A 13373-nucleotide genomic window follows, 5' to 3' on the forward strand; every position below is an offset into this window, starting at 1 on the left:
CCCACAACAACATCCAAAGAATTGCAGGCCTCTCTTGCCTCAGTTAAGGTCAGTGTTCATGACTCCACCATAAGAAAGAGACTGGACAAAAAATGACCTGCATGGCAGAGTTCAAAGATGAAATTTGCTGCTGAGCAAAAAGAACATAAAGGCTCATCTCAGATTTACCAGAAAACATCTTGATGATCCCATTTTGGTAAAATACTCTGTGGACTGATGAGACAAAAGTTGAACAGTTACAGAAGCTGTGTGTCCAATTACATCTGGCGTAAAAGTAATAAAGTATTTCAGAAAAAGAACATCATACCAACAGTAAAATATGGTGGTGGTAGTGTGATGGTCTGGGGCTGTTTGGTCAGGACCTGGAAGACTTGCTGTGATAAATAAAACCATGAATTTTGCTTTCTACCATAAAATCCTGAAGGACAATCTGTGGCTATCTGTATGTGACCTCAAGCTGAAGAGAACAGTCAAAGTCCTGACCTGAATCCTATTGAGAAGCTGTCGCATGACATTAAAAAGGCGGTTCATGCACAAAAACCCTCCAATGTAGCTGAATTACAACAATTCTGCAAAGATGAGTCGACTAAAATTCCAGCGCTGTAACAGACTCACTGCAAGTTATCGCAAATGCTTGATTGCAGTTCTTGATGCTACGGGCGGCACAACCAGTTATTAAGTTCAGATAATTTGGTAAATTTATCTAACATCACATTAGTTTATTCTAATACACACTATCACCAAACTATTGTCTAGTATCATTTACTTATTTGTGTCAAATCTATCAAAGAATTCTACAGAAGTAAACACTTCTCATTAGTCTTGTACACTGACACACACGGTTGTGGTTTAGCTTCTTTCTTTTTTTACTGTAAATTCAGTGTTGTGAGTTCAGCAGTGAAGAAGGGGAGGAGGCGTGAAGCTGAAAATATTTGCATCTTACATGTATTCAAGATGTTGGTGCTCAATTCTGAGCTTTCCTCCTGCATCATACAGTAAATAGTATATACCCCATCTTCACACTTATCAGCCAACTTTTTCCCCACATTCTCCTTTATTCTCTACAAGCACTCGGTCTCCTCCAACCAAGTGATTCCCGTTCAGTGAGGTTGTTGCTGCTCAGCTGAAGAATGTTTCTGTGCAGTTTTCATTGCAGTCTTGATGCAGGATAACGAGGACTTAGCATCCGAATCATAATCAGGCATTTGAGTCTTTCATCAGTTGCTTGATAATGACATCATCTGCCAACCTAGGGACATGCCCAAGCATAAAAAAGAAAAGTGCATGGCTTGGAGTTTCATGGACAGTGATTTCAGTTTCGATGTTTAACTTTTTTTTTAACTTTTTGATTTCAGTGGAGATTCTCCACAGAGATTCTGATCTGGTAACTGTGGAGGCCACCAAACTACACTATACTCATGGTCTTATTCCTGGCACAGGTTTGTGTGGAATGTGCTTTGTTATATGGTGCAGTGTAATGCTGGAATTAACCATTATAAGCAAATTCTGTACATAAATGGACCAAACTTCAGACAATCCTCAGTTAGTATTAACAGATGAAATATGTGTCAAGAAAACATTCATAGACCACCATGAGCAGCCTGAACTGTTCACATAAGGCAGGTTGGGGTCATGGATTCATGCTTTTGTCACTAAATTCTGATCATTAATTCCACCCTCCTCAAAAATGGCCAAACCAAAGATGGGCAATAGGAGCTTTCAAGACAGGTGGGAGGCAGATTATCTGTTCACGAATATAAAGGACAGACCTGTTTGTCTTGTGTGCTAACGGAGCTAAAGTGTCTGTAACGAAAGCATATAACATAAGAAGACACTATGACATGAAACATTATGAGAAGTATAAGGACCTGGATGTAAAGCAGAAGCTCCAGAAGGCGGAGGAGATGAAAAAAGTCTGGTTTCCCGTCAGACTATGTTCATGAAAGCAAAATCAAAAAATGAAGCTGCTGTAAAGGCTGTAAAGCTTTATTGTGGCATCAGAGATTGCAAAATCTGCCCGGCCCTTTAATGAGGGAGAGTTTGTCAAAAAGTGTATGGTCAAAGTTTGTGACATTGTGTGCCCAGATAAAAGGTGAGAATTTTTAAACGTGAGCCTTTCCAATCCATCTTGAGAATTTCCTCAGCTCAGAGCCCGACCCCAGACATTGATGAACTTGCATCTAAGAAAAGATGCCAGGTATCTGGCTTAGATCAATGTGCAGAGTAAATCAGAGTGTAGCAAACTGAGTTTGAATACATATTTACTTTATGCACTTTTTCTACTCCAAGGCATGAACTGTTAATAGTCGAAAAATTGGATTTTCATTGAATGAAATTATTATTTTTGGATGTTTTGTTGTTGGTTTTTGAAAAAGATCCACTTCAAAAAGGAACTTAAAATGATACAGTGAGAGGCATAATAATTTCAATAAATATTCAGTTTTGCCCGTGACTTTATCTGTTTTATATTTTGGCACACTGTGAATTTGAGTTTGACTCCCCTGATCTACATCATGAAAAAGAAATCATGGTTCATCAAACCAGACATCCTTTTTCATACCTTTAACTGTACAATTTCTATGAGCCACTAAGACAAGCTCATACTGAACCATTACCATCACAGAGCAGGTGTAAGATACGAGCCTGTAATTAACTCAGTTTTAAAAAATTTAACACATTATGACATTAGTTAGAATTGCAGTGGCATAGAGGTAAGAAATCTACATGAGAATTAATTATATGATATAAAAGCTTCTTCTTTTTCTTCTTCTACCGCTTATCCGGGGCCGGGTCGCGGGGGCAGCAGTCTAAGCGTGGATGCCCAGACTTCCCTCTCCCCAGACACTTCCTCCAGCTCATCCGGGGGAATACTGAGGCGTTCCCAGGCCAGCCAAGAGACATAGTCCCTCCAGCATGTCCTAGGTCTTCCCCGGGGCCTCCTCCCAGTTGGACCTGCCCGGAACACCTCCCCAGGGAGGCGTCCAGAAGGCATCTGAAACAGATGCCCGAGCCACCTCAGCTGACTCCTCTCGATGTGGAGGAGCAGCTGCTCTACTCTGAGCTCCTCCCGAGTGACCGAGCTCCTCACCCTATCTCTAAGGGAGCGCCCGGCCACCCTGCGGAGGAAACTCATTTCGGCCGCCTGTAATCCAGGATCTCGTCCTTTCGGTCATGACCCAAAGCTCATGACCATAGGTGAGGGTAGGAACGTAGATCGACAGGTAAATAGAGAGCTTCGCCTTGTGGCTCAGCTCTTTCTTCACCACAACAGATCGGTATATTGACCGCATCACTGCAGAAGATACACCAATCCGCCTGTCGATCTCCCGCTCCATCCTTCCATCACTCGTAAACAAGACCCCAAGATACTTAAACTCCTCCACTTGGGGCAGGAGCTCTCCACCAACCTGAAGGGGGCAAGCCACCCTTTTCCGACTGAGAACCATGGCCTCGGACTTGGAGGTGCTGATTCTCATCCCCGCCACTTCACACTCGGCTGCAAACCATCCCAGTGCATGCTGAAGGTCCTGGTTTGAGGAAGCCAACAGGACATCATCTGCAAAAAGCAGAGACGAAATCCTGTGGTCCCCAAACCGGACCCCATCCGGCCCCATACTGCGCCTAGAAATCCTGTCCATATAAGTAATGAACAGGACCGGTAACAAAGGGTAGCCCTGCAGGAGTCCAACATGCACCGGGAATAAGTCTGACTTACTGCCGGCAATGCGAACCAAACTCCTGCTCCGGTCATATAGGGACCGGACAGCCCTTAACAGAGGGCCCCGGACCCCATACTCCCAGAGCACCCCCCACAGGTCACCACGAGGGACACAGTCGAAAGCCTTCTCCAAATCCACAAAACACATGTGAACTCGTTGGGCAAACTCCCATGAACCCTCCAGCAACCTGGCGAGGGTATAGAGATGGTCCAGTGTTCCACGACCGGGACGAAACCCGCATTGTTCCTCCTGAATCCGAGGTTCAACTATCGGCCGAATTCTCCTCTCCAGTACCCTGGCATAGACTTTTCCGGGGAGGCTGAGGAGTGTGATCCCCCTATAGTTGGAACACACCCTCCCCCTTCTTAAACAGAGGGACCACCACCCCAGTCTGCCAGTCCAGAGGCACTGTCCCCAACCTCCATGCGATGTTGCAGAGGCGTGTCAACCAAGACAGCCCCACAACATCCAGAGACTTGAGGTACTCAGGGTGGATCTCATCTACCCCCGGTGCCTTGCCACTGAGGAGATTCTCAACTACCTCAGTGACCTCAGCTCGGGGAATCGACGGGTCTACAACTGAGCCCCCGCCCTCTGCTTCCTCAGCGGAAGACATGTCGGTGGGGTTGAGGAGATCCTCGAAGTACTCCTTCCACCGTCCGAGGATGTCCCCAGTCGAAGTCAGCAGATTCTCCCTCCCACTGTAAACAGTGTGAGCAGGGCACTGCCTCCTCCTCCCCCCCCCTCCCCCCCCCACGACAGACGGTTTGCCAGAATTTCTTCGAGGCCAACCGATAGTCCTTTTCCATGGCCTCACCGAACTCTTCCCAGACCCGAGTTATTGCCTCCGTAACCACCCGGGCTGAAGCTCGCTTGGCTTTTCGGTACCTATCAGCTGCCTCCGGAGTCCCCCGAGCCAACCAGGCTCGATAGGACTCCTTCTTCAGCTTGACGGCATCCCTTACTTCCGGGGTCCACCACCGGGTTCGGGGATTGCCACCACGACAGGCACCGGAGACCTTACGGCCACAGATCTGAGCGGCTGCGTCGACAATGGAGGTGGAGAACATGGTCCACTCGGACTCAATGTCTCCAACCTCTCTTGGGATCTGATTGACGCTCTGCCGGAGGTGGGAAATGAAGATCTCTCTGACCGGAGACTCTGTCAAACGTTCCCAGCTGACCCTCACAGTACGTTTGGGTCTGCCAAGTCTGTCCAACTTCCTCCCCCGCCATCGGATCCAACTCACCACCAGGTGGTGATCAGTTGACAGCTCTGCCCCTCTGTTTACCCGAGTGTCCAAGACATACGGCCGGAGGTCAGATGAAACAACCACAAAGTTGATCATCGACTTCCGACCTAGGGTGATATAAAATATTACATTTAATTCATTAGGAATTTCTGCTTCACGGTCCTGACTTCTGGTTGACTGAAACAAAAGATGAGACAAAGAGGGAGTGGAAACACCTTTAAAATGAGAAAATAGATCAGAATCTCTTACTCCAACAAGACTGTAAAGACCTTTAATAAAACCTTTTCACACAAAAAAGCCTGATCAATGACCAATAAGAAAGTAAAGACAGAATATTATTTTGCTGCAGAAAAAGGCATCGTCCTTGTGTGTGTGTGTGTGTGTGTGTGTGTGTGTGTGTGTGTGTGTGTGTGTGAGTGTGTGAGTGTGTGATTGTGTGTGAGTGTGTGTGTGTGTTTTCATGCACCCTCCCTGGTTACTGAAGATGTATGCCTTTGAATTGAGTTAAGTTTCCTGAGTAAGATTTATTCTCGTGTGTTCTGTGTGTCTAAAATGTGCTGTGTTTATTAATAGACTGAAAATTTTCCATATTTACGTCATGTTCTGTTTCTGTTCCCTTTTTAGTGCTGATTTCACTCATACCAGTGGTCCAGGCTCAAGGTGAGTTATATATAGTTTATCTTTATATTGTCTCCTTATTTAAATAGTTTTAGTGCTAAGAAGGTTGTGTATAATTTGTTAATTTGTTCCCTGTTTATTAATGTACTTTTTTAAATCTAACCAAAGGATGCTACAACATCAGATTTGAATAAATAAATTTACACGCAAATAGTTTTATGCTGCTTAAATTTCTTAACATATTAAATATAAAACACCACAAGTTTAACCCTCCTGTAATCTTACCTGTTTTTTTTGTGCAATTTAGGAGCACAGAGTAAAACTGACCTGGTCTGATTTCACTGCTTATAAAAAATTATTCCAAAATATTAACATATATTTTGCACACATTTTTGTAATATCTGGTATAATAAACAACAAATTATATACAACAAATAAAGTAAAACAATAAAGCAGAAAATATGAATTATTTTCACTATATTTATGATTTGATGAAATATTACAGACTAAACACTGTGTGTGTGTGTGTGTGTGTGTGTGTGTGTGTGTGTGTGTGTGTGTGTGTGTGTGTGTGTGTGTGTGTGTTGCTTATTGGTAGATCAGGTTTTGCCCTCTGCTGGACAAAGGCATATCACAAGTGTGAAATATTTACAAGTGTGTAGCTTTTTTTATGGAGGCCCAATGAAATGCAATGTCCAATGCTTGTCTGTGTGTGTAAGTGTCTATTGCACTGGAAAGGGCAAGAGTGTGATCAATTGCCCTACTAATTGTGGCCAGAGGAACACAGGTGTAATAAAATATTTTTATGAACACATAATTCAATAAAAATAGATATAATTCATTTTATTTGCAAAGTGCATCATTTGGAACAATCCATGTCATTTTCAAGCAAGTATATGTAAGAAAACAGAAGAGAACAGCTGATATAACTAGTGCTAAATAAAATGCTCCATGATGCCCCTGATTACTTAATATTAAGCAGGTTACACATATCAGTATCAACAAGTAACAAAAACATGAACTCATACTCACTCTAAAAATGATATTAGTAGTATAGACTTGGGATTGACTTTATGTAAGGTTTATTAACAGCAGAATGTTTTATAGGGAGTCCTAAAGCTGTGGTGTCCATAAATCCTGATACACATGTGTTCACTGGAGAGACAGTTACTCTTAGATGTAAAATACAGAGAGGAGGAAACACTCACAACTGGACTTACAGCTGGAATAAAGATAATAACAAACTCTATTCAAATGGAAATAAAAGATATTTCATAGACACCACAATGCAGGTGTTAATAATCAGTCATGTTGAAGACTCTGACAGTGGAACCTACACCTGCAGAGGACATGGGGGACACTATCAGATCAGTGATCATGTTACACTGACTGTATCAGGTGAGTCTGTGACTGTTTTTTTTTTCTTATTTAATATCTTCACATTATTTTCAGGGTTCAGATTTTGAGTTGTCAGTAACTGAGTCCATGTTTCTTTAGTGTTGACTTTTACTTCCCTGTCTAGTAAACACCAATTTCTATCACAATCATCATCATGTCTTTTTCACCTTGTGACCTCACCTTGTGTTGGATTTGCTATTATCTGATTTATTTGATCATTTGAGACATTAGAATTAGAAGGTTTTATCTGTGAATTCTGTCATTTTGAAAGATTTTTATTATTATCATCCACATCAGTCTCTGTCTCATCACAGAAATCCCTCACAATATTTAAACACAAGCCTCATTATCTTCTCTTCACTTTACTGTTCACATTAACACCTCTGGGGTAATAATCCATGATTTTTGTAATGTTGGATGTATTTCATGTCATTAATGTATTTTAAGGCATTTAAATATGTAACTAGATTTGTAAAGTTCGTCGTGACAAACTTTGATGTTGGCTTTGACGGTGCAAGAATTTGCAAAGTTTCTAATTCACTTGTTTTGGGGGCGGGGCTACACGTGACCTCACGTGACGTGACCAGAATACCCGTGGGGCAGTTCCCCTCATTGTGCTGAGTGTTTTGATATGTCACATGTCCATGTTGTGCAAATTTTAAATTTTGCTTGTTTTTGGAACGGGTCTACATGTGACATCACGTGACGTCACGTGACGTGACCAGAATACCCGTGGGGTAGTTCCCCTCATTGTGCTGAGTGTTTTGATATGTCACAAGTCCATGTTGTGCAAATTTTTGATTTCGCTTGTTTTTGGAACGGGTCTACATGTGACATCACGTGACGTCACGTGACGTGACCAGAATACCCGTGGGGTAGTTCCCCTCATTGTGCTGAGTGTTTTGATATGTCACAAGTCCATGTTGTGCAAATTTTTGATTTCGCTTGTTTTGGGGGCGTGGCTACACGTGACCTCACGTGACGTGACGTGACCAGAATACCTGTGGAGTAGTTCCCCTCATTGTGCTGAGTGTTTTGATATGTAACATGTCCATGTTGTGCAAATTTTTGATTTCGCTTGTTTTTGGGGCGGGGCTACACGTGACCTCGTGTGACGTCACGTAACATGACCATAATACCCGTGGGGCAGTTCCCCTCATTGTGCTGAGTGTTTTGATATGTCATATTTCCATGTTGTGCAAATTTTTGATTTTGCTTGTTTTGGGGGCGGGGCTACAGGTGACGTCATAGGGTGTCGAGTGACGTCACCAGAATACCCGGTGGGGTGCCAATACTTTTGGCAAAAAGTGGCTACTGAGGGTTTGGACATTTCATGTCAATACTGCAGTCATTATGGGATTCTACTTATTATACTGCATAGAACAGTACATGCAATTCTTAATGTTGGATGTATTGTGTGTGTGAGAGCTTAGAGGACTTTTCAGAATTCCCCATTCAAGTCTATGGGATGTTCGATCGTCGACTACGGGAAAACCGAAAATTCCGTCGGAACTCCGGAATAAAAACTTTGTCTGGAGTAACGTCCTAAAGAACCTGTCCGAGTTCGGTGTAAATCGCTCGAAAACTTGCCGAGGTATAAACCTCATAAGTTTATAATGGAAGTCTATGGGAAAAAAGGCCACTTTGAGCTTCCGTACCGGGAATGCCAGAATTCCGATCGCTTAGAAAAATAGAAGCAACAAACTTCAGACCAGGGTCTACGACATAACCGAATTTTGTGCATGTGGCTCGAACGCCCTAGGCCGCATTTTTTAAATAAATTTTTGTCTAATAATAATAATAATAAGCTTATAACGGAAATCAGAATGTTGGCTTCTACAAAGCTGCTATCTGATTACAAACTGAATTATTCATTCATTCATTCATTTTCTACCACTTATCCGAACTTCTCTGGTCACGGGGAGCCTGTGCCTATCTCAGGCGTCATCGGGCATCGAGGCAGGATACACCCTGGACGGAGTGCCAACCCATCACAGGGCACACACACACTCTCATTCACTCACACACACACACACTATGGACAACTTTCCAGAGATGCCAGACAACCTACCATGCATGTCTTTGGACCGGGGGAGGAAACCGGAGTACCCGGAGGAAACCCCCGAGGCACGGGGAGAACATGCAAACTCCACACACACAAGGCGGAGGCGGGAATCGAACCCCGACCCTGCAGGTGTGAGGCGAAAGTGCTAACCGCTAAGCCACCGTGCCCCCACAAACTGAATTATAAGTCTTATATCTAAAATATACTGAATATCAGCCGTGTAAGAAAAAACACAACTGTAACATCTTGTATTAAATGTTAAATATAAATGTTAGTTTTAGACCCAAAGCATCTGTTAGACACAGTGAATCTACTGCTTATGTTGTAAAGTGTAAAGCAGCTCTGACACCTTCATCATTTCACACCAACAGTAAGACCCAAACCGACTGTGAGAGTGAATCCTCAGAGCTCCGTCTACACTGGAGACACCGTCACTCTGAGCTGTGACCTGCAGCAGGGGACTGGATGGGAGTTTTACTGGTACAAAAATAATCAGGTGTTACAGAATCTGAACAGTGAACAAGTGAACACACTTAATGTGACAGTCGATAATGCAGGACAAACAGAGTACACGTGTGGAGCATACAGGAGAAACAAAGACGACTACTACTATGACTCCTACTACTACACAGAGTACAGTGATCCTGTCAAGATTACAGTGAGAGGTATGTCATGATTTTTTCCTCTTTTCATCACAGGTTTGTTAGAAGGCGTAAACATTATTATTTAATTATTTTGTAATTTCTTGTTATTCCAGAATTATCAGAATAATCTCAAAATACATATGTTTAAATGTATTTGTCATTTCTGACTGGCGAGATCCAAAAACATTTTGTTTAACACACACACACACACACACACACACACACACACACACACACACACACACACACACACACTATAACTATGTTGTCTGACATGTAAAAGTCTTCAGGACAGAAAAGTTTATATTTTGTGGTTCTGTGCTTTTTATATTTATTTATTAAAATATAGATTAAATTAAATCTTGGTGAGAAAACGTCTGTAAGTGAGAACTGTTACAGATATTTGGGACACGTCTGAGGGAAACCCAGCACATGTATATTGACCTGTTTCTGTTGTGTTTTTGTTTACGTTGTCATGTGGGTTTTTGTTCTGATTCATGTCTTGTCTCCGCCCCTGTCCTGTCATTGCTTGTTGTTCTAATGTATCTGGATTATTCTCACCTGTTTTCACTTTAACCCTTGATTTGTCAGTGTATTTAAACCCCTTTGTTTCACCATGTATTTGTCTTGTAACTGTTGTTACTGCTGTGTGTTTATTCTGCAGATGTCCTGATCTAGTGTTTGTTTTTGCTTCATTTCTGTGTCACAGTTTTATAATTTCTTTTTTTCTATGTAAATAAATCAACTTCTACACTTATATCTGACTCCAGCCCTCTAATGTGACAAGAACAGGAACTAACTGTAAGGATCCAGCCTGGACTTTGGCCACGTGCTTTTGTTTATGTTCTGTGTTCACATGTCTGCCTCGCCCTTGTTTACTCCTCCCCGCCTCTGCACGCCTGTTCTCTATTATTAATTGTCTTGTGTATTTAACCATGCCTCGTTGCCGATGGTGGCGTGGAATCCTTGTCTCATGTTTAGTCTTGTCTTGTCTTTGGTTGTCATGTCTTTGTCCCTGTTTTGTGTTTTTTAGTCAATAAATTCAGTTTATTTTAGATATCCTGCATTTGGGTCTGTTTTTACCTCAGCATTGCTGACAATAACTAGTTTGTCAGACTTTCCACAACAGTAAATGTAATTATAAATGGATGAAATGTTAAGTGTGCCATTCAATAATTAATTAAATTATAATCATTGGCACAAGCTCTTACGGAAGTAGAAGTGACCACTAGGGGATGACCCAGAAACAAGCTTCAATTCAACTTTAAAGCATCAAATCCTCCAAAAACACGAAAAAACCTATTTACCTAGTAAAGTTTATACTCTCAATAATTTTTTAAGCCCACACACAAAGCACAATATGATTCACAGCCTTCATACAATTAGAAAAAAATTTTGGACAAAACTGACCTAGGTGGCGCTAGACCGGTTTTTCCCTTACCTGTAGATGCGTCTCTTTCTTCACTGGGGTAATATATTCCAACACAAATAATCCACAAAAATCCACACAGGTCCAAGGAATTGAAATCTGTAAGCCTTTTAATCCAACGCTCTGGTCGCGCCGCAAATATTCCGTTAGTGTTCTGAAAACTGGAAACAGAAGTGCGCCATCATCTCCTTTTGCCGCTCTAACTCCTAATTGGGATATTCAAAAATTCAAAGCCTACATCATATTTATAGCCCAGGTCCTAACGAATCAAATAAGCCCTCATTTGAGCCAATCGGTGCTTGTATGGCAGAGATAGACGGCTGGGAAGCCAATGGTGGCATGACCTCATTTTTGGGAACCCGCCTTTGACTGACAATTACTCCTTCCAATAGCAATGAAATGGGCCGGGACCTATACAGCCGTTTAGCCAATAAGCAGACGATTCCAACGGTATATGACATGCCGTATGTTCTTTGCCTGTGTCTGCGTGAACTGGATGCGCAGAAGAATTCTTGCGTAATCCCTGACCTTTTGTCCCTCTCACAGCTCAGGGTGTCAAGTTACAGGCCTGTTTTCACACCAGAGTGATAGAGAGAGAGTCTCTGCTTGTTTATGGCCTTTCAGACTGAGCCTGCAGCCTTTTATTTCAAAGTTATACAGTAAACAAGTACACAAAAACGCTGCACCCGACGACCATGTCCGTAGAAAAATATTTTTATTGAAGCCATTTTTGGGTCTTTTGACTTGAAATTTTTTTTGGTGAAAGCCAAGACATGTGGCTATGACTCTCAGTTGTTGGTTTGTCCCTTACATGTTCCAGAAAAATAAGATTAATCAGTTTACCAGGTAAACAACCCAGGCGGAAATGAAAACCTGCATTCAAACCCCTGTAACTTTGTGCCAGTAAGGCCTAGAATCAATCTGAACTAGTTTCTGAAACTAGAGAATCTCTTCTTTCAAATGAGACCAGGCTCACCCCTGTGTGTCAAAGTATGTGGGAGCTGTACCACTTTTTGTTGGGTAGGTCATGTAGACGAAAAAGCTGCAAAAGAAATAATCTGTACTTCATGTTGGAAACAGTAACTCTATAACAGGGTTAGACACGTTGTTTTATTACTTATACTTTGTTAAAATAAGAAAAACATTATACACAATATACAGTACAGTGTAAGAGATTATATTCAGTTCATTTCAGCCTAAATACAACATATATATTGAACAGAATAATAACTTCATCTCCACAAATTGTTATAAAAGGTTACAGGTTAAAAACAAACTTACTGTAATTAAAATAACATGAAATGCTACACAAAACCTGCCCCATGCTGTAATCATAATTAAAATTTTTCATTTCATTGGAAACTGGTGGTATTTGTACAAATTATTTAGATAAACAACTATTTTTTTTTTATACAAATGATTTATCATTTTTTTTTAACAGTAAAACCCAAACCGACTGTGAGAGTGAATCCTCAGAGCTCCGTCTACACTGGAGACACCGTCACTCTGAGCTGTGAGCTGCAGCAGGGGACTGGATGGGAGTTTTACTGGTACAGAAATAATCAGCTGTTACAGAATCTGAACAGTGAACAAGTGAACACACTTAATGTGACAGTCGATAATGCAGGAGAAACAGAGTACCGGTGTTGGGCACACAGGATAAACAACAGCATCTATTACATGACACAATTCAGTGATCCTGTCAAGATAACAGTGAGAGGTATGTCAAGATATTTGTTTATTTTTATTTGTTATGAATAACATCATTATACACCACGACGACACATGAATTATGACCATTTAGATGCCATAGCTTTACTGTACAGAATGTAGTCATGTTTTTGCTCATTTTTAATAAAATACAGATATGTTCAGATGGTGGTGCAGAATTTGTACATAATTTGCTTTATTTCTATTTTTATCAGAGGTTTGTTATAAATAACAGCATTATACACCATGACAACACATTCATCATGATCATTTAGATGCTTTGTTATTTTTCTACAGTAAGACCTAAACCAGTCGTAAACATAAATCCTGATAGTCAGGTGTTCAGTGGAGACACCGTCACTCTGAGCTGTGACATACAGGATGAAAGTGTCTCTAGCTGGCAGTACAGCTGGTATAAAGATACTTCACACAGACCTGTCAGTAGTGAACAGGTGTACAGTATCAGTGGTGTTGAAGTGACCCACACAGGTACATACACCTGTAGAGGAACAGAGAGAGGAGGCTCACGCTCCTCAC

The 13373-nt window shown here is 41.7% G+C and overlaps 3 protein-coding genes across 4 annotated transcripts in view; 1 reads left to right on the top strand and 2 right to left on the bottom strand.

Annotated features, from left to right (window-relative positions):
* The window catches only part of LOC113643290 (low affinity immunoglobulin gamma Fc region receptor III-like), a 546637-nt gene that overhangs the window by 402388 nt on the left and 130876 nt on the right, over positions 1–13373 (bottom strand). The gene's annotated exons all lie outside the window — the stretch shown is intronic.
* The window catches only part of LOC113633966 (obscurin-like), a 580831-nt gene that overhangs the window by 315272 nt on the left and 252186 nt on the right, over positions 1–13373 (top strand). Inside the window, exon 15 of the mRNA XM_047823084.1 lies at positions 12568–12846. Within this exon, the coding sequence (XP_047679040.1) occupies positions 12568–12846 (279 nt within the window). The remainder of the gene's footprint in view (positions 1–12567; positions 12847–13373) is intronic.
* LOC113633976 (leukocyte immunoglobulin-like receptor subfamily B member 2) overlaps positions 1–13373 on the bottom strand; it is a 284910-nt gene that overhangs the window by 199100 nt on the left and 72437 nt on the right. The window lies entirely within an intron of this gene.

Source organism: Tachysurus fulvidraco, chromosome 1 (genome assembly GCF_022655615.1).
Source record: "Tachysurus fulvidraco isolate hzauxx_2018 chromosome 1, HZAU_PFXX_2.0, whole genome shotgun sequence".
Taxonomy (NCBI): Eukaryota; Metazoa; Chordata; class Actinopteri; order Siluriformes; family Bagridae; genus Tachysurus; species Tachysurus fulvidraco.